Source organism: Oncorhynchus gorbuscha, linkage group LG05 (genome assembly GCF_021184085.1).
Source record: "Oncorhynchus gorbuscha isolate QuinsamMale2020 ecotype Even-year linkage group LG05, OgorEven_v1.0, whole genome shotgun sequence".
NCBI lineage: Eukaryota > Metazoa > Chordata > Actinopteri > Salmoniformes > Salmonidae > Oncorhynchus > Oncorhynchus gorbuscha.
Window position 1 is genome coordinate 96,950,662 of NC_060177.1, and position 24,943 is coordinate 96,975,604.

Genomic DNA, 24,943 nt, shown 5'->3' on the forward strand with positions numbered 1-24,943 from the left:
CACCCACGACACCCGGAGCATTACACACGTGATTGTATACAAATGTAAGCAAGGTTTGAAATAATGATGTTTTAGTCTAGCATATCTGTTTGGGATTCTTGCAGTCAATTTGCAAATGATTTGTCATTATGTTCCGGCCCCCGACCATCCGCTCCAGTACAAATCGTCCCACAGCTGAATTGAGTTGATGATCCCTACTCTTGTGCGTTATTCTACATTAAACTACATTATACCATTCATTTAGTATAGCAACCAATTTGCACCAATGTATATTATCATTTTGGAAATAACGAGGACACAATGTTTTGCTATTATCACCTATGTTTATTAATAATCTTGACATGCATCAGATCTTAACATCAAGGACATATTATTCACATGCATAGTGTCTGGAAAGAGTTCACAAACACGTGATCTATGTGATCTATCCCATTTTAAATTCATTCTTTTTGGTCATATCCATGTGATAATGTTAAGATCTAGTATTCAGCTACATTACCTGCAGAGAGATAATGTTACGACCTAACATTCAGCTACATTACCCGCAGAGAGATAATGTTACGACCTAACATTCAGCTACATTACCTGTAGAGAGATAATGTTATGACCTAACATTCAGCTACATTACCCGCAGAGAGATAATGTTATGACCTAACATTCAGCTACATTACCTGCAGAGAGATAATGTTACGACCTAACATTCAGCTACATTACCTGCAGAGAGATAATGTTACGACCTAACATTCAGCTACATTACCCGCAGAGAGATAATGTTATGACCTAACATTCAGCTACATTACCCGCAGAGAGATAATGTTATGACCTAACATTCAGCTACATTACCTGCAGAGAGATAATGTTACGACCTAACATTCAGCTACATTACCTGCAGAGAGATAATGTTACGACCTAACATTCAGCTACATTACCCGCAGAGAGATAATGTTACGACCTAACATTAACAATTACCTGTAGGGGGGCCGATGGCTGCGTGACAAAGTTGAGTTCAAGACAACAACCTGTCTTGATACCCACTCTTGCATTATTCACTTTAAAGATTTGTTCACAATACATTTTTGGTGCTTAAGTAACCAGTGCGGCATGGTTCATTGTTTCATTGGTTCAGGTATAGAGATACAACCCACAGGTTCATTGTTTCATTGGTTCAGGTATAGAGATACAACCCACAGGTTCATTGTTTCATTGGTTCAGGTATAGAGATACAACCCACAGGTTCATTGTTTCATTGGTTCAGGTATAGAGATACAACCCACAGGTTCATTGTTTCATTGGTTCAGGTATAGAGATACAACCCACAGGTTCATTGTTTCATTGGTTCAGGTATAGAGATACAACCCACAGGTTCATTGTTTCATTGGTTCAGGTATAGAGATACAACCCACAGGTGCATTGTTTCATTGGTTCAGGTATAGAGATACAACCCGCAGGTTCATTGTTTCATTGGTTCAGGTATAGAGATACAACCCACAGGTTCATTGTTTCATTGGTTCAGGTATAGAGATACAACCCACAGGTTCATTGTTTCATTGGTTCAGGTATAGAGATACAACCCACAGGTTCTTTGTTTCATTGGTTCAGGTATAGAGATATAACCCACAGGTTCATTGTTTCATTGGTTCAGGTATAGAGATACAACCCACAGGTTCATTGTTTCATTGGTTCAGGTATAGAGATATAACCCACAGGTTCTTTGTTTCATTGGTTCAGGTATAGAGATATAACCCATAGGTTTGGGTGGTTCAGGAGGGTCAGGTGGAGGAGTTGAGAATTCGTGAGTCGGAGGAGTCGGAGCGGTCCTCGTACTCCTCCTCATGAGTGTAGAGGGTCTGTTTGGCCCCAGGGGTGGGGGGATGGGGGTAGGGTGGCAGCTCTCCTCCAGCTGGGAGAGACGGTGCTCTTCCTGGGTGCGGGAGGAGGAGAGGAGCGGAGAGGAGGAGGAGGAAGAGGAGAGGAGCGGAGAGCGTTGGAAGACGCCAGTGGAGGAGAAAGGAGAGACGTACTGAGCTGACCTGAGTTGGTACTGCTGCTGCAGCGTCATGGTGTTCCACAGCGTCACGTCGTTGCAGAAGGGACCAACCTGGCCGCCGCGTGTCAGAGAGTTCCTCAGCATCAAGGGGTAGCGGGGGGGATGGGGGAAAGACCCGGGGTGTAGGGCCAGGGGGCCGGACGACGAGTCAGAAGAGAAGCGCAGAGACTCAGGCACCCTGAAAGCAGAGCCCACAGACCACTTAGCGGCGGAGGCCAGAGATTGGTAGGACCCCAGGGGGTGATCGAGGAGGTGGCTATTAGAGGGAAGGACCAGGGTGTCGGGGTGGGGGTGACCCCCCCTGGCCTCCTGGGCCTGGCTGGACAGTAGCACTTCGATGGCCCCCACCAGGTCCCCTCCACACCCCTGCAGGATCAGCTCCAGCACCGGGGGCTTGTGGGACGGGAAGATCTTCTTCAGCACCTCCAGGGGTGGCCGGTTGGCTCGCAGGTTGAAGGGAAGGGAGACAGACCCAGACAGGCCCTCAATCACCTGGCTGTGGTCCACTGGCAGCCCCCCTGCCCCAACACCGGGGTAACCTTTAGTGGGGCTGTCTGCCTTGGGCTCTGGAGAGGTGCTGCAGGTCTTGGGGAAGGCTAGAGGGAGAGGGAGGCTGGGAAGGGGATGGGGGAAGCTGTAGCGACACTCCTCGGCCTGGTTTGGGGTGTCCGGGGGCTCGGGGGTGAAGCAGGAAGGCTTGGAGCCCTCGGGGGAGCTGCTAGGGTCCTGATCCTTCTCACTGCCGCTACCACCACAATTCTCCCCACCGGAGTGGTCACCCGACGCATCCTCACTCAGGTCTACAGAGAACACAGAAACACAACCTCAGTCAGGGCTACAAAGACAGAAACACATCCTCACTCAGGTCTACAGAGAACACAGAAACACAACCTCACTCAGGGCTACAGAGAACACAGAAACACATCCTCACTCAGGGCTACAGATAACACAGAAACACAACCTCAGTCAGGGCTACAGAGAACACAGAAACACATCCTCACTCAGGGCTACAGAGAACACAGAAACACAACCTCAGTCAGGGCTACAGAGACAGAAACACAACCTCAGTCAGGGCTACAGAGAACACAGAAACACATCCTCACTCAGGTCTACAGAGAACACAGAAACACAACCTCAGTCAGGTCTACAGAGAACACAGAAACACAACCTCACTCAGGTCTACAGAGAACACAGAAACACAACCTCACTCAGGTCTACAGAGAACACAGAAACACAACCTCAGTCAGGTCTACAGAGAACACAGAAACACATCCTCACTCAGGTCTACAGAGAACACAGAAACACAACCTCACTCAGGTCTACAGAGAACACAGAAACACAACCTCACTCAGGTCTACAGAGAACACAGAAACACAACCTCAGTCAGGTCTACAGAGAACACAGAAACACATCCTCACTCAGGTCTACAGAGAACACAGAAACACAACCTCACTCAGGTCTACAGAGAACACAGAAACACAACCTCACTCAGGTCTACAGAGAACACAGAAACACAACCTCAGTCAGGTCTACAGAGAACACAGAAACACATCCTCACTCAGGTCTACAGAGAACACAGAAACACAACCTCACTCAGGTCTACAGAGAACACAGAAACACAACCTCACTCAGGTCTACAGAGAACACAGAAACACATCCTCACTCAGGTCTACAGAGAACACAGAAACACAACCTCACTCAGGTCTACAGAGAACACAGAAACACATCCTCACTCAGGTCTACAGAGAACACAGAAACACAACCTCACTCAGGTCTACAGAGAACACAGAAACACAACCTCACTCAGGTCTACAGAGAACACAGAAACACAACCTCAGTCAGGTCTACAGAGAACACAGAAACACATCCTCACTCAGGTCTACAGAGAACACAGAAACACAACCTCACTCAGGTCTACAGAGAACACAGAAACACAACCTCACTCAGGTCTACAGAGAACACAGAAACACATCCTCACTCAGGTCTACAGAGAACACAGAAACACAACCTCACTCAGGTCTACAGAGAACACAGAAACACATCCTCACTCAGGTCTACAGAGAACACAGAAACACAACCTCACTCAGGTCTACAGAGAACACAGAAACACAACCTCACTCAGGTCTACAGAGAACACAGAAACACAACCTCAGTCAGGTCTACAGAGAACACAGAAACACATCCTCACTCAGGTCTACAGAGAACACAGAAACACAACCTCACTCAGGTCTACAGAGAACACAGAAACACAACCTCACTCAGGTCTACAGAGAACACAGAAACACAACCTCAGTCAGGTCTACAGAGAACACAGAAACACATCCTCACTCAGGTCTACAGAGAACACAGAAACACAACCTCACTCAGGTCTACAGAGAACACAGAAACACAACCTCAGTCAGTGTCTACAGAGAACACAGAAACACATCCTCACTCAGGTCTACAGAGAACACAGAAACACATCCTCACTCAGGTCTACAGAGAACACAGAAACACAACCTCACTCAGGTCTACAGAGAACACAGAAACACAACCTCACTCAGGTCTACAGAGAACACAGAAACACAACCTCACTCAGGTCTACAGAGAACACAGAAACACATCCTCACTCAGGTCTACAGAGAACACAGAAACACAACCTCACTCAGGTCTACAGAGAACACAGAAACACAACCTCACTCAGGTCTACAGAGAACACAGAAACACAACCTCACTCAGGTCTACAGAGAACACAGAAACACACTCAGGTCTACAGAGAACACAGAAACACAACCTCACTCAGGTCTACAGAGAACACAGAAACACATCCTCACTCAGGTCTACAGAGAACACAGAAACACAACCTCACTCAGGTCTACAGAGAACACAGAAACACAACCTCACTCAGGTCTACAGAGAACACAGAAACACATCCTCACTCAGGTCTACAGAGAACACAGAAACACATCCTCACTCAGGTCTACAGAGAACACAGAAACACAACCTCACTCAGGTCTACAGAGAACACAGATACACAACCTCACTCAGGTCTACAGAGAACACAGAAACACAACCTCAGTCAGGTCTACAGAGAACACAGAAACACAACCTCAGTCAGGGCTACAGAGACAGACACACATCCTCACTCAGGTCTACAGAGAACACAGAAACACAACCTCACTCAGGTCTACAGAGAACACAGAAACACATTTACATTACATTTAAGTCATTTAGCAGACGCTCTTATCCAGAGCGACTTACAAATTGGTGCATTCACCTTATGACATCCAGTGGGACAGTCACTTAACAATAGTGCATCTAAAACTTAGGGGGGGTGGGGTGAGAGGGATTACTTAACCTATCCTAGGTATTCCTTAAAGAGGTGGGGTTTCAGGTGTCTCCGGAAGGTGGTGATTGACTCCGCTGTCCTGGCGTCGTGAGGGAGTTTGTTCCACCATTGGGGGGCCAGGGCAGCGAACAGTTTTGACTGGGCTGAGCGGGAGCTGTACTTCCTCAGTGGTAGGGAGGCGAGCAGGCCAGAGGTGGATGAACGCAGTGCCCTTGTTTGGGTGTAGGGCCTGATCAGAGCCTGGAGGTACTGAGGTGCCGTTCCCCTCACAGCTCCGTAGGCAAGCACCATGGTCTTGTAGCGGATGCGAGCTTCAACTGGAAGCCAGTGGAGAGAACGGAGGAGCGGGGTGACGTGAGAGAACTTGGGAAGGTTGAACACCAGACGGGCTGCGGCGTTCTGGATGAGTTGAAGGGGTTTAATGGCACAGGCAGGGAGCCCAGCCAACAGCGAGTTGCAGTAATCCAGACGGGAGATGACAAGTGCCTGGATTAGGACCTGCGCCGCTTCCTGTGTGAGGCAGGGTCGTACTCTGCGGATGTTGTAGAGCATGAACCTACAGGAACGGGCCACCGCCTTGATGTTAGTTGAGAACGACAGGGTGTTGTCCAGGATCACGCCAAGGTTCTTGGCGCTCTGGGAGGAGGACACAATGGAGTTGTCAACCGTGATGGCGAGATCATGGAACGGGCAGTCCTTCCCCGGGAGGAAGAGCAGCTCCGTCTTGCCGAGGTTCAGCTTGAGGTGGTGATCCGTCATCCACACTGATATGTCTGCCAGACATGCAGAGATGCGATTCGCCACCTGGTCATCAGAAGGGGGAAAGGAGAAGATTAATTGTGTGTCGTCTGCATAGCAATGATAAGAGAGACCATGTGAGGTTATGACAGAGCCAAGTGACTTGGTGTATAGCGAGAATAGGAGAGGGCCAAGAACAGAGCCCTGGGGGACACCAGTGGTGAGAGCGCGTGGTGAGGAGACAGATTCTCGCCACGCCACTTGGTAGGAGCGACCTGTCAGGTAGGACGCAATCCAAGCGTGGGCCGCGCCGGAGATGCCCAACTCGGAGAGGGTGGAGAGGAGGATCTGATGGTTCACAGTATCGAAGGCAGCCGATAGATCTAGAAGGATGAGAGCAGAGGAGAGAGAGTTAGCTTTAGCAGTGCGGAGCGCCTCCGTGATACAGAGGAGAGCAGTCTCAGTTGAATGACTAGTCTTGAAACCTGACTGATTTGGATCAAGAAGGTCATTCAGAGAGAGATAGCGGGAGAGCTGGCCAAGGACGGCACGTTCAAGAGTTTTGGAGAGAAAAGAAAGAAGGGATACTGGTCTGTAATTGTTGACATCGGAGGGATCGAGTGTAGGTTTTTTCAGAAGGGGTGCAACTCTCGCTCTCTTGAAGACGGAAGGGACGTAGCCAGCGGTCAGGGATGAGTTGATGAGCGAGGTGAGGTAAGGGAGAAGGTCTCCGGAAATGGTCTGGAGAAGAGAGGAGGGGATAGGGTCAAGCGGGCAGGTTGTTGGGCGGCCGGCCGTCACAAGACGCGAGATTTCATCTGGAGAGAGAGGGAGAAAGAGGTCAGAGCACAGGGTAGGGCAGTGTGAGCAGAACCAGCGGTGTCGTTTGACTTAGCAAACGAGGATCGGATGTCGTCGACCTTCTTTTCAAAATGGTTGACGAAGTCATCTGCAGAGAGGGAGGAGGGGGAGGGGGCGGAGGATTCAGGAGGGAGGAGAAGGTGGCAAAGAGCTTCCTAGGGTTAGAGGCAGAAGCTTGGAATTTAGCGTGGTAGAAAGTGGCTTTAGCAGCAGAGACAGAGGAGGAAAATGTAGAGAGGAGGGAGTGAAAGGATGCCAGGTCCGCAGGGAGGCGAGTTTTCCTCCATTTCCGCTCGGCTGCCCGGAGCCCTGTTCTGTGAGCTCGCAATGAGTCATCGAGCCACGGAGCGGGAGGGGAGGACCGAGCCGGCCTGGAGGATAGGGGACATAGAGAGTCAAGGGATGCAGAGAGGGAGGAGAGGAGGGTTGAGGAGGCAGAATCAGGAGATAGGTGGGAGAAGGTTTGAGCGGAGGGAAGAGATGATAGGATGGAAGAGGAGAGAGTAGCGGGGGAGAGAGAGCGAAGGTTGGGACGGCGCGATACCATCCGAGTAGGGGCAGTGTGGGAGGTGTTGGATGAGAGCGAGAGGGAAAAGGATACAAGGCAGTGGTCGGAGACTTGGAGGGGAGTTGCAATGAGGTTAGTGGAAGAACAGCATCTAGTAAAGATGAGGTCGAGCGTATTGCCTGCCTTGTGAGTAGGGGGAAGGTGAGAGGGTGAGGTCAAAAGAGGAGAGGAGTGGAAAGAAGGAGGCAGAGAGGAAAGAGTCAAAGGTAGACGTGGGGAGGTTAAAGTCGCCCAGAACTGTGAGAGGTGAGCCGTCCTCAGGAAAGGAGCTTATCAAGGCATCAAGCTCATTGATGAACTCTCCGAGGGAACCTGGAGGGCGATAAATGATAAGGATGTTAAGCTTGAAAGGGCTAGTAACTGTGACAGCATGGAATTCAAAGGAGGCGATAGACAGATGGGTAAGGGGAGAAAGAGAGAATGACCACTTGGGAGAGATGAGGATCCCGGTGCCACCACCCCGCTGACCAGACGCTCTCGGGGTGTGCGAGAACACGTGGGCGGACGAAGAGAGAGCAGTAGGAGTAGCAGTGTTGTCTGTGGTGATCCATGTTTCCGTCAGGGCCAAGAAGTCGAGGGACTGGAGGGAGGCATGGGCTGAGATGAACTCTGCCTTGTTGACCGCAGATTGGCAGTTCCAGAGGCTACCGGAGACCTGGAACTCCACGTGGGTCGTGCGCGCTGGGACCACCAGAGTAGGGTGGCCGCGGCCACGCGGTGAGGAGCGTTTGTATGGTCTGTGCAGAGAGGAGAGAACAGGGATAAACCGACACATAGTTGACAGGCTACAGAAGAGGCTACGCTAATGCAAAGGAGATTGGAATGACAACACAACCTCACTCAGGTCTACAGAGAACACAGAAACACATCCTCACTCAGGTCTACAGAGAACACAGAAACACAACCTCACTCAGGTCTACAGAGAACACAGAAACACATCCTCACTCAGGTCTACAGAGAACACAGAAACACAACCTCACTCAGGTCTACAGAGAACACAGAAACACAACCTCACTCAGGTCTACAGAGAACACAGAAACACAACCTCAGTCAGGTCTACAGAGAACACAGAAACACATCCTCACTCAGGTCTACAGAGAACACAGAAACACAACCTCACTCAGGTCTACAGAGAACACAGAAACACAACCTCACTCAGGTCTACAGAGAACACAGAAACACATCCTCACTCAGGTCTACAGAGAACACAGAAACACAACCTCACTCAGGTCTACAGAGAACACAGAAACACATCCTCACTCAGGTCTACAGAGAACACAGAAACACAACCTCACTCAGGTCTACAGAGAACACAGAAACACAACCTCACTCAGGTCTACAGAGAACACAGAAACACAACCTCAGTCAGGTCTACAGAGAACACAGAAACACATCCTCACTCAGGTCTACAGAGAACACAGAAACACAACCTCACTCAGGTCTACAGAGAACACAGAAACACAACCTCACTCAGGTCTACAGAGAACACAGAAACACAACCTCAGTCAGGTCTACAGAGAACACAGAAACACATCCTCACTCAGGTCTACAGAGAACACAGAAACACAACCTCACTCAGGTCTACAGAGAACACAGAAACACAACCTCACTCAGGTCTACAGAGAACACAGAAACACATCCTCACTCAGGTCTACAGAGAACACAGAAACACAACCTCACTCAGGTCTACAGAGAACACAGAAACACAACCTCACTCAGGTCTACAGAGAACACAGAAACACAACCTCAGTCAGGTCTACAGAGAACACAGAAACACATCCTCACTCAGGTCTACAGAGAACACAGAAACACAACCTCACTCAGGTCTACAGAGAACACAGAAACACAACCTCACTCAGGTCTACAGAGAACACAGAAACACAACCTCACTCAGGTCTACAGAGAACACAGAAACACAACCTCACTCAGGTCTACAGAGAACACAGAAACACATCCTCACTCAGGTCTACAGAGAACACAGAAACACAACCTCACTCAGGTCTACAGAGAACACAGAAACACAACCTCACTCAGGTCTACAGAGAACACAGAAACACATCCTCACTCAGGTCTACAGAGAACACAGAAACACATCCTCACTCAGGTCTACAGAGAACACAGAAACACAACCTCACTCAGGTCTACAGAGAACACAGAAACACAACCTCACTCAGGTCTACAGAGAACACAGAAACACAACCTCAGTCAGGTCTACAGAGAACACAGAAACACAACCTCAGTCAGGGCTACAGAGACAGACACACATCCTCACTCAGGTCTACAGAGAACACAGAAACACAACCTCACTCAGGTCTACAGAGAACACAGAAACACAACCTCAGTCAGGGCTACAGAGACAGACACACATCCTCAGTCAGGACTACAGAGACAGAAACACATCCTCAGTCAGGTCTACAGAGAACACAGAAACACATCCTCAGTCAGGACTACAGAGACAGAAACACATCCTCAGTCAGGGCTACAGAGAACACAGAAACACAACCTCAGTCAGGGCTACAGAGACAGAAACACATCCTCAGTCAGGACTACAGAGACAGAAACACATCCTCAGTCAGAACTACAGAGACAGAAACACATCCTCAGTCAGGACTACAGAGACAGAAACACATCCTCAGTCAGAACTACAGAGACAGAAACACATCCTCAGTCAGGACTACAGAGACAGAAACACATCCTCAATCAGGACTACAGAGAACACAGAAACACATCCTCAGTCAGAACTACAGAGACAGAAACACATCCTCAGTCAGGACTACAGAGACAGAAACACATCCTCAGTCAGGTCTACAGAGAACACAGAAACACATCCTCAGTCAGAACTACAGAGACAGAAACACATCCTCAGTCAGGACTACAGAGACAGAAACACATCCTCAATCAGGACTACAGAGACAGAAACACATCCTCATTCAGGACTACAGAGACAGAAACACATCCTCAGTCAGAACTACAGAGACAGAAACACATCCTCAGTCAGGACTACAGAGAACACAGAAACACATCCTCAGTCAGAACTACAGAGACAGAAACACATCCTCAGTCAGGACTACAGAGACAGAAACACATCCTCAGTCAGAACTACAGAGACAGAAACACATCCTCATTCAGGACTACAGAGACAGAAACACATCCTCAGTCAGGACTACAGAGAACACAGAAACACATCCTCAGTCAGGACTACAGAGAACACAGAAACACATCCTCAGTCAGAACTACAGAGACAGAAACACATCCTCAGTCAGGACTACAGAGAACACAGAAACACATCCTCAGTCAGGACTACAGAGAACACAGAAACACATCCTCAGTCAGAACTACAGAGACAGAAACACATCCTCAGTCAGGACTACAGAGACAGAAACACATCCTCAGTCAGGACTACAGAGACAGAAACACATCCTCAGTCAGAACTACAGAGACAGAAACACATCCTCAGTCAGAACTACAGAGACAGAAACACATCCTCAGTCAGGACTACAGAGACAGAAACACATCCCCAGTCAGAACTACAGAGAACACAGAAACACATCCTCAGTCAGGTCTACAGAGAACACAGAAACACATCCTCAGTCAGAACTACAGAGACAGAAACACATCCTCAGTCAGGACTACAGAGACAGAAACACATCCTCAGTCAGGTCTACAGAGAACACAGAAACACATCCTCACTCAGGTCTACAGAGAACACAGAAACACAACCTCACTCAGGTCTACAGAGAACACAGAAACACAACCTCAGTCAGGTCTACAGAGAACACAGAAACACAACCTCAGTCAGGGCTACAGAGAACACAGAAACACAACCTCAGTCAGGGCTACAGAGAACACAGAAACACAACCTCACTCAGGTCTACAGAGAACACAGAAACACAACCTCACTCAGGTCTACAGAGAACACAGAAACACATCCTCAGTCAGGACTACAGAGAACACAGAAACACATCCTCAGTCAGGACTACAGAGACAGAAACACATCCTCAGTCAGGACTACAGAGACAGAAACACATCCTCAGTCAGGACTACAGAGACAGAAACACATCCTCAGTCAGGACTACAGAGAACACAGAAACACATCCTCAGTCAGGACTACAGAGACAGAAACACATCCTCAGTCAGGACTACAGAGACAGAAACACATCCTCAGTCAGAGCTACAGAGAACACAGAAACACATCCTCAGTCAGGACTACAGAGACAGAAACACATCCTCAGTCAGGACTACAGAGAACACAGAAACACATCCTCAGTCAGGACTACAGAGACAGAAACACATCCTCAGTCAGGACTACAGAGAACACAGAAACACATCCTCAGTCAGGACTACAGACACACATCCTCAGTCAGGACTACAGAAACAGAAACACATCCTCAGTCAGGACTACAGACACACATCCTCAGTCAGGACTACCGAAACAGAAACACATCCTCAGTCAGAACTACAGAGACAGAAACACATCCTCAGTCAGAACTACAGAGACAGAAACACATCCTCAGTCAGGACTACAGAGACAGAAACACATCCTCAGTCAGGACTACAGAGAAGACAGAAACACATCCTCAGTCAGAACTACAGAGACAGAAACACATCCTCAGTCAGGACTACAGAGACAGAAACACATCCTCAATCAGGACTACAGAGACATAAACACATCCTCAGTCAGGACTACAGAGACAGAAACACATCCTCAGTCAGGACTACAGAGACAGAAACACATCCTCAGTCAGGACTACAGAGACTACAGTCAGGACTACAGAGACAGAAACACATCCTCAGTCAGGACTACAGAAACACATCCTCAGCCAGGACTACAGAGACAGAAACACATCCTCAGTCAGGACTACAGAGACAGAAACACATCCTCAGTCAGGACTACAGAGACAGAAACACATCCTCAGTCAGGACTACAGAGACAGAAACACATCCTCAATCAGGACTACAGAGACACATCCTCAGTCAGAACTACAGAGACACATCCTCAGTCAGGACTACAGAGACAGAAACACATCCTCATTCAGGACTACAGAGACAGAAACACATCCTCAGTCAGGACTACAGAGACAGAAACACATCCTCAGTCAGGACTACAGAAACACATCCTCAGTCAGGACTACAGAGACAGAAACACATCCTCAGTCAGGGCTACAGAGACAGAAACACATCCTCAGTCAGGACTACAGAGAACACAGAAACACATCCTCAGTCAGGACTACAGAGACAGAAACACATCCTCAGTCAGGACTACAGAGAACACAGAAACACATCCTCAGTCAGGACTACAGAGAACACAGAAACACATCCTCAGTCAGGACTACAGAGACAGAAACACATCCTCAGTCAGGACTACAGAGACAGAAACACATCCTCATTCAGGACTACAGAGACAGAAACACATCCTCAGTCAGGACTACAGAGACAGAAACACATCCTCAGTCAGGACTACAGAGACAGAAACACATCCTCAGTCAGGACTACAGAGACAGAAACACATCCTCAGTCAGGACTACAGAGACAGAAACACATCCTCATTCAGGACTACAGACACAGAAACACATCCTCAGTCAGGACTACAGAGAACACAGAAACACATCCTCAGTCAGGACTACAGAAACACATCCTCAGTCAGGACTACAGAGACAGAAACACATCCTCAATCAGGACTACAGAAACACATCCTCAGTCAGGACTACAGAGACAGAAACACAACCTCAGTCAGGACTACAGAGACAGAAACACAACCTCAGTCAGGACTACAGAGAACACAGAAACACATCCTCAGTCAGGACTACAGAGACAGAAACACATCCTCAGTCAGGACTACAGAGACACATCCTCAGTCAGGACTACAGAGACAGAGACACATCCTCAGTCAGGACTACAGAGACAGAAACACATCCTCAGTCAGGACTACAAAGACACATCCTCAGTCAGGACTACAGACGCACATCCTCAGTCAGAACTACAGAGAACACAGAAACACATCCTCAGTCAGTACTACAGAGACAGAAACACATCCTCAGTCAGGACTACAGAGAACACAGAAACACATCCTCAGTCAGTACTACAGAGACAGAAACACATCCTCATTCAGGACTACAGAGACAGAAACACATCCCCAGTCAGGACTACAGAGACAGAATCACATCCTCAGTCAGGACTACAGAGAACACAGAAACACATCCTCAGTCAGGACTACAGAGAACACAGAAACACATCCTCATTCAGGACTACAGAGACAGAAACACATCCTCAGTCAGGACTACAGAGACAGAAACACATCCTCAGTCAGGACTACAGAGACAGAAACACATCCTCAGTCAGGACTACAGAGACAGAAACACATCCTCAGTCAGGACTACAGAGAACACAGAAACACATCCTCAGTCAGGACTACAGAGACAGAAACACATCCTCAGTCAGGACTACAGAGACAGAAACACATCCTCATTCAGGACTACAGACACAGAAACACATCCTCAGTCAGGACTACAGAGAACACAGAAACACATCCTCAGTCAGGACTACAGAAACACATCCTCAGTCAGGACTACAGAGACAGAAACACATCCTCAGTCAGGACTACAGAAACACATCCTCAGTCAGGACTACAGAGACAGAAACACAACCTCAGTCAGGACTACAGAGACAGAAACACAACCTCAGTCAGGACTACAGAGAACACAGAAACACATCCTCAGTCAGGACTACAGAGACAGAAACACATCCTCAGTCAGGACTACAGAGACAGAAACACATCCTCAGTCAGGACTACAGAGACAGAAACACATCCTCAGTCAGGACTACAGAGACAGAAACACATCCTCAATCAGGACTACAGAGACACATCCTCAGTCAGAACTACAGAGACACATCCTCAGTCAGGACTACAGAGACAGAAACACATCCTCATTCAGGACTACAGAGACAGAAACACATCCTCAGTCAGGACTACAGACAGAAACACATCCTCAAACACATCCTCAGTCAGGACTACAGAAACACATCCTCAGTCAGGACTACAGAGACAGAAACACATCCTCAGTCAGGGCTACAGAGACAGAAACACATCCTCAGTCAGGACTACAGAGAACACAGAAACACATCCTCAGTCAGGACTACAGAGACAGAAACACATCCTCAGTCAGGACTACAGAGACAGAAACACAACCTCAGTCAGGACTACAGAGACAGAAACACAACCTCAGTCAGGACTACAGAGAACACAGAAACACATCCTCAGTCAGGACTACAGAGACAGAAACACATCCTCAGTCAGGACTACAGAGACACATCCTCAGTCAGGACTACAGAGACAGAGACACATCCTCAGTCAGGACTACAGAGACAGAAACACATCCTCAGTCAGGACTACAAAGACACATCCTCAGTCAGGACTACAGAGACAGAGACATCCTCAGTCAGGACTACAGAGAGAAACACATCAGAACTACAGAGAACACAGAAACACATCCTCAGTCAGTACTACAGAGACAGAAACACATCCTCAGTCAGGACTACAGAGAACACAGAAACACATCCTCAGTCAGGACTACAGAGACAGAAACACATCCCCAGTCAGGACTACAGAGACAGAAACACATCCTCAGTCAGGACTACAGAGACAGAAACACATCCTCAATCAGGACTACAGAGACACATCCTCAGTCAGGACTACAAAGACACATCCTCAGTCAGGACTACAGAGACACATCCTCAGTCAGGACTACAAAGACACATCCTCAGTCAGGACTACAGAGACAGAAACACATCCTCAGTCAGGACTACAGAGAACACAGAAACACATCCTCAATCAGGACTACAGAGACAGAAACACATCCTCAATCAGGATTACAGAGACAGAAACACATCCTCAATCAGGATTACAGAGACAGAAACACATCCTCATTCAGGACTACAGAGACAGAAACACATCCTCAGTCAGGACTACAGAGACAGAAACACATCCTCAGTCAGGACTACAGAAACACATCCTCAGCCAGGACTACAGAGACAGAAACACATCCTCATTCAGGACTACAGAGACAGAAACACATCCTCAGTCAGGACTACAGAGACAGAAACACATCCTCAGTCAGGACTACAGAAACACATCCTCAGTCAGGACTACAGAGAACACAGAAACACATCCTCAGTCAGGACTACAGACACCCATCCTCAGTCAGGACTACAGAGACAGAAACACATCCTCAGTCAGGACTACAGAAACACATCCTCAGTCAGGACTACAGAGACAGAAACACATCCTCAGTCAGGGCTACAGAGACAGAAACACATCCTCAGTCAGGACTACAGAGAACACAGAAACACATCCTCAGTCAGGACTACAGAGACAGAAACACATCCTCAGTCAGGACTACAGAGAACACAGAAACACATCCTCAGTCAGGACTACAGAGAACACAGAAACACATCCTCAGTCAGGACTACAGAGACAGAAACACATCCTCAGTCAGGACTACAGAGACAGAAACACATCCTCATTCAGGACTACAGAGACAGAAACACATCCTCAGTCAGGACTACAGAGACAGAAACACATCCTCAGTCAGGACTACAGAGACAGAAACACATCCTCAGTCAGGACTACAGAGACAGAAACACATCCTCAGTCAGGACTACAGAGAACACAGAAACACATCCTCAGTCAGGACTACAGAGACAGAAACACATCCTCAGTCAGGACTACAGAGACAGAAACACATCCTCATTCAGGACTACAGACACAGAAACACATCCTCAGTCAGGACTACAGAGAACACAGAAACACATCCTCAGTCAGGACTACAGAAACACATCCTCAGTCAGGACTACAGAGACAGAAACACATCCTCAGTCAGGACTACAGAAACACATCCTCAGTCAGGACTACAGAGACAGAAACACAACCTCAGTCAGGACTACAGAGACAGAAACACAACCTCAGTCAGGACTACAGAGAACACAGAAACACATCCTCAGTCAGGACTACAGAGACAGAAACACATCCTCAGTCAGGACTACAGAGACACATCCTCAGTCAGGACTACAGAGACAGAGACACATCCTCAGTCAGGACTACAGAGACAGAAACACATCCTCAGTCAGGACTACAAAGACACATCCTCAGTCAGGACTACAGACGCACATCCTCAGTCAGAACTACAGAGAACACAGAAACACATCCTCAGTCAGTACTACAGAGACAGAAACACATCCTCAGTCAGGACTACAGAGAACACAGAAACACATCCTCAGTCAGTACTACAGAGACAGAAACACATCCTCATTCAGGACTACAGAGACAGAAACACATCCCCAGTCAGGACTACAGAGACAGAAACACATCCTCAGTCAGGACTACAGAGACAGAAACACATCCTCAATCAGGACTACAGAGACACATCCTCAGTCAGGACTACAAAGACACATCCTCAGTCAGGACTACAGAGACACATCCTCAGTCAGGACTACAAAGACACATCCTCAGTCAGGACTACAGAGACAGAAACACATCCTCAGTCAGGACTACAGAGAACACAGAAACACATCCTCAATCAGGACTACAGAGACAGAAACACATCCTCAATCAGGATTACAGAGACAGAAACACATCCTCATTCAGGACTACAGAGACAGAAACACATCCTCAGTCAGGACTACAGAGACAGAAACACATCCTCAGTCAGGACTACAGAAACACATCCTCAGCCAGGACTACAGAGACAGAAACACATCCTCATTCAGGACTACAGAGACAGAAACACATCCTCAGTCAGGACTACAGAGACAGAAACACATCCTCAGTCAGGACTACAGAAACACATCCTCAGTCAGGACTACAGAGAACACAGAAACACATCCTCAGTCAGGACTACAGACACCCATCCTCATTCAGGACTACAGAGACAGAAACACATCCTCATTCAGGACTACAGAGAACACAGAAACACATCCTCAGTCAGGACTACAGAGACAGAAACACATCCTCAGTCAGGACTATAGACACACATCCTCATTCAGGACTACAGAGATAGAAACACATCCTCAGTCAGGACTACAGAGACAGAAACACATCCTCAGTCAGGACTACAGAGACAGAAACACATCCTCAGTCAGGACTACAGAGAACACAGAAACACATCCTCAGTCAGGGCTACAGAGACAGAAACACATCCTCAGTCAGGACTACAGAGAACACAGAAACACATCCTCAGTCAGGACTACAGAGACAGAAACACATCCTCAGTCAGGACTACAGAGACAGAAACATATCCTCAGCCAGGACTACAGAGACAGAAACACATCCTCAGTCAGGACTACAGAGACAGAAACACATCCTCAGTCAGGACTACAGAGACAGAAACACATCCTCATTCAGGACTACAGAGACAGAAACACATCCTCAGTCAGGACTACAGAGACAGAAACACATCCTCATTCAGGACTACAGAGACAGAAACACATCCTCAGTCAGGACTACAGAGACAGAAACACATCCTCAGTCAGGACTACAGACACACATCCTCATTCAGGACTACAGAGACCGAAACACATCCTCAGTCAGGACTACAGAGAACACAGAAACACATCCTCAGTCAGGACTACAGAGAACACAGAAACACATCCTCATTCAGGACTACAGAGACAGAAACACATCCTCAGTCAGGACTACAGAGACAGAAACACATCCTCATTCAGGACTACAGAGACAGAAACACATCCTCAGTCAGGACTACAAAGAACACAGAAACACATCCTCAGTCAGGACTACAGAGACAGAAACACATCCTCAGTCAGGACTACAGAGAACACAGAAACACATCCTCAGTCAGGACTACAGAGAACACAGAAACACATCCTCAATCAGGACTACAGAGAACACAGAAACACAACCTCAGTCAGGGCTACAGAGACAGAAACACATCCTCATTCAGGACTACAGACACACATCCTCAGTCAGGACTACAGAGACAGAAACACATCCTCAGTCAGGACTACAGAGACAGAAACACATCCTCAGTCAGGACTACAGAGAACACAGAAACACATCCTCATTCAGGACTACAGAAACAGAAACACATCCTCAGTCAGGACTACAGAGACAGAAACACATCCTCAGTCAGGACTACAGAGACAGAAACACATCCTCAATCAGGACTACAGAGACAGAAACACATCCTCAATCAGGACTACAGAAACACATCCTCAGTCAGGACTACAGAGACAGAAACACATCCTCAGTCAGGACTACAGAGACAGAAACACATCCTCAGTCAGGATTACAGAGACAGAAACACATCCTCATTCAGGACTACAGAGACAGAAACACATCCTCAGTCAGGACTACAGAGAACACAGAAACACATCCTCAGTCAGGACTACAGAGACAGAAACACATCCTCAGTCAGGACTACAGAGACAGAAACACATCCTCATTCAGGACTACAGAGACAGAAACACATCCTCAGTCAGGACTACAGAGAACACAGAAACACATCCTCAGTCAGGACTACAGAGAACACAGAAACACATCCTCAGTCAGGACTACAGAGACAGAAACACATCCTCATTCAGGACTACAGAGAACACAGAAACACATCCTCAGTCAGGACTACAGAGACAGAAACACATCCTCAGTCAAGACTACAGAGAACACAGAAACACATCCTCAGTCAGGACTACAGAGAACACAGAAACACATCCTCAGTCAGGACTACAGAGACAGAAACACATCCTCAGTCAGGACTACAGAGGCAGAAACACATCCTCAATCAGGACTACAGACACACATACTCAGTCAGGACTACAGAGAACACAGACACACATCCTCAGTCAGGACTACAGAGAACACAGAAACACATCCTCAGTCAGAACTACAGACACACATACTCAGTCAGGACTACAGAGAACAGAGACACACATCCTCAGTCAGAACTACAGAGAACACAGAAACACATCCTCAGTCAGACAGCTACATAGACATCTCAGAAATAACTAAATAATTTCACTACAACAGAGTCATACTGTTAACTTTGGATCAGTGACATGTCCAATAGTACAACCTGGTAGATTGAGATGAATTCAATGAGCTAACATGAATCTGAATTTGCCAGGACGGAGGGCCCAAGGCCGTCTAGGAGGAGGAATGCAACATGGAGGTCTAGAACAGGCTAAAGAGATTATCAACTTGTCTACCACTCCACAATTTATGACCATTGACTTTTTTTCTTCCTGGAAGAGCTGTTAGCAGGAAGTGCTGAGTGTGTCACTGTGTGTCAGTGAGGAATCTCCCATCAATGGTCTTTGACCGCAGGTTGTAAACAGATTGGCTGTTGCTTGGTAACATTTCACAGAGAGTTTACTTCTTGGAGAAATGATGGTGATGACATTCGATTAGAACCTGTCCAGTCTGGAGTACTGTACTCTTTCTGACTATATCCCTTCATCCCTCACACTGAAATGGGCCTGATGTGAAGTCGATACCAATTTCACCTTTATGCCCTGCGTTCTATCCTTCACTCTTAGAAAAAAAGGTTCTGGATAGAACCAATAAGGATTATATTGCCTGCTACATATATGGCATCCCTAAAGCTTCCATATAGAATCATTTTGTATGGTTCTTTAATCAGAACCCCAGAGGTTCTTCTTCAATGAACAAAAGTTGGTTCTACATAGCTCCCATGGGTTCCATGTAGGGTTAAATATGGAATCAATTCTGGTTCATTATGGAACCTTTAGGGGTGCCATATATGAAAAAAGCATAGAACCTTGCTGGTTCTATGCAGAACCTTTTTTTCTAAGAGTGTTGTGATCTATCAACAGATATTCTATTAAATTACTTCTACGGTTTCTATATGTAATTTCATGGTTCTATCCCTGTGTTCTATCCCTGTGTTATATTTCTGTTCTATCCCGGTGTTATATAACTGTGTTCTATCTCTGTGTTCTATCTCTGTGTTCTATCCCTGTGTTATATTTCTGTTCTATCCCGGTGTTATATAACTGTGTTCTATCTCTGTGTTCTATCTCTGTGTTCTATCCCTGTGTTCTATTTCTGTATTCTATCCCTGTGTTCTATCCCTGTGTTCTATCCTAGTGTCCTAGCCTTGTGTTCTATCACACTGTTCTATCCTTGTTTCCTAGCCTTGTGTTCTATCACTCTGTTCAATCCTTGTGTTCTATCACTCTGTTCAAGCCTTGTGTTCTATCACTCTGTTCAATCCTTGTGTTCTATCACTCTGTTCAATCCTTGTGTTCTATCACTCTGTTCAATCCTTGTGTTCTATCACTCTGTTCAATCCTTGTGTTCTATCACTCTGTTCAATCCTTGTGTTCTATCACTCTGTTCAACCCTTGTGTTCTATCACTCTGTTCAATCCTTGTGTTCTATCACTCTGTTCAATCCTTGTGTTCTATCACTCTGTTCAATCCTTGTGTTATATCCCCGTGTTCTATCACTCTGTTCAATCCTTGTGTTCTATCACTCTGTTCAATCCTTGTGTTATATCCCCGTGTTCTATCACTCTGTTCAATCCTTGTGTTATATCCCCGTGTTCTATCACTCTGTTCAATCCTTGTGTTATATCCCCGTGTTCTATCCTTGTGTCCCAACCTGGTGTTCTATCCTTGTGTTCTATCCCTGTATTCTATCCTTGTGTTCTATCCCTGTGTTTTATCCCTGTGTTCTATCCTTGTGTTCTATCCCTGTATTCTATCCTTGTGTTCTATCCCTGTGTTCTATCCCTGTGTTATATTTCTGTTCTATCCCGGTGTTATATAACTGTGTTCTATCTCTGTGTTCTATCTCTGTGTTCTATCCCTGTGTTCTATTTCTGTATTCTATCCCTGTGTTCTATCCCTGTGTTCTATCCTAGTGTCCTAGCCTTGTGTTCTATCACACTGTTCTATCCTTGTTTCCTAGCCTTGTGTTCTATCACTCTGTTCAATCCTTGTGTTCTATCACTCTGTTCAATCCTTGTGTTCTATCACTCTGTTCAATCCTTGTGTTCTATCACTCTGTTCAATCCTTGTGTTCTATCACTCTGTTCAATCCTTGTGTTCTATCACTCTGTTCAATCCTTGTGTTCTATCACTCTGTTCAATCCTTGTGTTCTATCCCTCTGTTCAACCCTTGTGTTCTATCACTCTGTTCAATCCTTGTGTTCTATCACTCTGTTCAATCCTTGTGTTCTATCACACTGTTCAATCCTTGTGTTATATCCCCGTGTTCTATCACTCTGTTCAATCCTTGTGTTCTATCACTCTGTTCAATCCTTGTGTTATATCCCCGTGTTCTATCACTCTGTTCAATCCTTGTGTTATATCCCCGTGTTCTATCACTCTGTTCAATCCTTGTGTTATATCCCCGTGTTCTATCCTTGTGTCCCAACCTGGTGTTCTATCCTTGTGTTCTATCCCTGTATTCTATCCTTGTGTTCTATCCCTGTGTTTTATCCCTGTGTTCTATCCTTGTGTTCTATCCCTGTATTCTATCCTTGTGTTCTATCCCTGTGTTTTATCCCTGTGTTCTATCCTTGTGTCCTAGCCTTGTGTTCTATCCCTGTGTTCTATCCTAGTGTCCTAGCCTTGTGTTCTATCTCTGTGTTCTATCCTAGTGTCCTAGCCTTGTGTTCTATCTCTGTGTTCTATCCTAGTGTCCTAGCCTTGTGTTCTATCTCTGTGTTCTATCCTAGTGTCCTAGCCTTGTGTTCTATCCCTGTGTTCTATCCTAGTGTCCTAGCCTTGTGTTCTATCTCTGTGTTCTATCCTAGTGTCCTAGCCTTGTGTTCTATCTCTGTGTTCTATCCTAGTGTCCTAGCCTTGTGTTCTATCTCTGTGTTCTATCCTAGTGTCCTAGCCTTGTGTTCTATCTCTGTGTTCTATCCTAGTGTCCTAGCCTTGTGTTCTATCTCTGTGTTCTATCCTAGTGTCCTAGCCTTGTGTTCTATCTCTGTGTTCTATCCTAGTGTCCTAGCCTTGTGTTATATCTCTGTGTTCTATCCTAGTGTCCTAGCCTTGTGTTCTATCCCTGTGTTCTATCCTAGTGTCCTAGCCTTGTGTTCTATCTCTGTGTTCTATCCTAGTGTCCTAGCCTTGTGTTCTATCTCTGTGTTCTATCCTAGTGTCCTAGCCTTGTGTTCTATCTCTGTGTTCTATCCTAGTGTCCTAGCCTTGTGTTCTATCTCTGTGTTCTATCCTAGTGTCCTAGCCTTGTGTTCTATCTCTGTGTTCTATCCTAGTGTCCTAGCCTTGTGTTCTATCTCTGTGTTCTATCCTAGTGTCCTAGCCTTGTGTTCTATCCCTGTGTTCTATCCTAGTGTCCTAGCCTTGTGTTCTATCTCTGTGTTCTATCCTAGTGTCCTAGCCTTGTGTTCTATCTCTGTGTTCTATCCTAGTGTCCTAGCCTTGTGTTCTATCTCTGTGTTCTATCCTAGTGTCCTAGCCTTGTGTTCTATCTCTGTGTTCTATCCTAGTGTCCTAGCCTTGTGTTCTATCTCTGTGTTCTATCCTAGTGTCCTAGCCTTGTGTTCTATCTCTGTGTTCTATCCTAGTGTCCTAGCCTTGTGTTCTATCTCTGTGTTCTATCCTAGTGTCCTAGCCTTGTGTTCTATCCCTGTGTTCTATCCTAGTGTCCTAGCCTTGTGTTCTATCTCTGTGTTCTATCCTAGTGTCCTAGCCTTGTGTTCTATCTCTGTGTTCTATCCTAGTGTCCTAGCCTTGTGTTCTATCTCTGTGTTCTATCCTAGTGTCCTAGCCTTGTGTTCTATCTCTGTGTTCTATCCTAGTGTCCTAGCCTTGTGTTCTATCTCTGTGTTCTATCCTAGTGTCCTAGCCTTGTGTTCTATCTCTGTGTTCTATCCTAGTGTCCTAGCCTTGTGTTCTATCTCTGTGTTCTATCCTAGTGTCCTATCTCTGTGTTCTATCATAGTGTCCTAGCCTTGTGTTCCATTTTTGTGTCATATCCTAATATGCTCTTAAAATGATGATGAACGCAATCAGGGCCTCTTTTCCCAGAACCTTAGTAGTCTGGAGCCATTAGATGCATTTTTGCCCTTCCGCGTCACTTTAGTCACAAACGATCTCCATTAAACATAGAATCAAGCTGGTTAGGCTACGTGTCTGACTCTCGATAGCTTCATAAGGAAGTTGACTTAAAATACAAAGTTACCTAAAAGAAAATAAATAGTTACACAAGGAACACATCCACAGTGAATAAATATGAACAATAACGAGGAAGAATAACATGGCTATATACAGGGAGTACCAGTACTGCGTCGTGTGATGTTTAACACTGATGTTAAACAGACATTAACATATTGACAATTGTCTATTAATTTTCTGACAGTGTGATGTTAAACAGTGATGGTAAATGTACCTTAACATTTTGACTATTGTCAATTTGTTTGATAAATATAAAAGACAAGACCAGTGCATACAGGATCTGTTCCAGGTGGATTAATGGATTTTAACCTATTCCTGGGTATATTTATGGGTTTTAACCTATTCCTGGGTGGATTAATTGGTTTTAACCTATTCCTGGGTGGATTAATGGGTTTTAACCTATTCCTGGGTAGATTAATGGGTTTTAACCTATTCCTGGGTAGATTAATGGGTTTTAACCTATTCCTGGGTAGATTAATGGGTTTTAACCTATTCCTGGGTAGATTAATGGGTTTTAACCTATTCCTGGGTGGGTTAATGGGTTTTAACCTATTCCTGGGTGGATTAATGGGTTTTAACCTATTCCTGGGTGGATTAATGGGTTTTAACCTATTCCTGGGTGGATTAATGGGTTGTAACCTATTCCTGGGTGGATTAATGGGTTGTAACCTATTCCTGGGTGGATTAATGGGTTGTAACCTATTCCTGGGTGGAGTAATGGGTTTGAACCTATTCCTGGGTAGATTAATGGGTTTTAACCTATTCCTGGGTGGATTAATGGGTTTTAACCTATTCCTGGGTGGATTAATGGGTTGTAACCTATTCCTGGGTGGATTAATGGGTTTTAACCTATTCCTGGGTGGATTAATGGGTTTTAACCTATTCCTGGGTGGATTAATGGGTTGTAACCTATTCCTGGGTGGATTAATGGGTTGTAACCTATTCCTGGGTGGATTAATGGGTTTTAACCTATTCCTGGGTGGATTAATGGGTTGTAACCTATTCCTGGGTGGATTAATGGGTTGTAACCTATTCCTGGGTGGATTAATGGAGCTTGATCTATTCTTTGTAGTATTCTTGGTGTCCATTGAGTGGGTATCAATGTAGGCTGTTAATTTTGCCAACCTCAAATCAGATCAAATCAAATGTTATTGGTCACACACACATGGTTAGCAGATGTTAATGTGAGTGTAGTGAAATGCTTGTGCTTCTAGTTCTGACA

At 46.2% G+C, this 24,943-nt stretch overlaps 1 protein-coding gene across 1 annotated transcript in view; it reads right to left on the reverse strand.

The window, feature by feature from the left end:
* Positions 1-1,769: 1,769 nt before the first annotated feature.
* The window catches only part of dmrt3a (doublesex and mab-3 related transcription factor 3a), a 43,250-nt gene continuing 20,076 nt past the window's right edge, over positions 1,770-24,943 (reverse strand). The window contains 3 exon segments of the mRNA XM_046348808.1: positions 1,770-1,858; positions 1,861-2,643; positions 2,683-2,847. Coding sequence (XP_046204764.1) covers positions 1,770-1,858; positions 1,861-2,643; positions 2,683-2,847 — 1,037 coding nt within the window.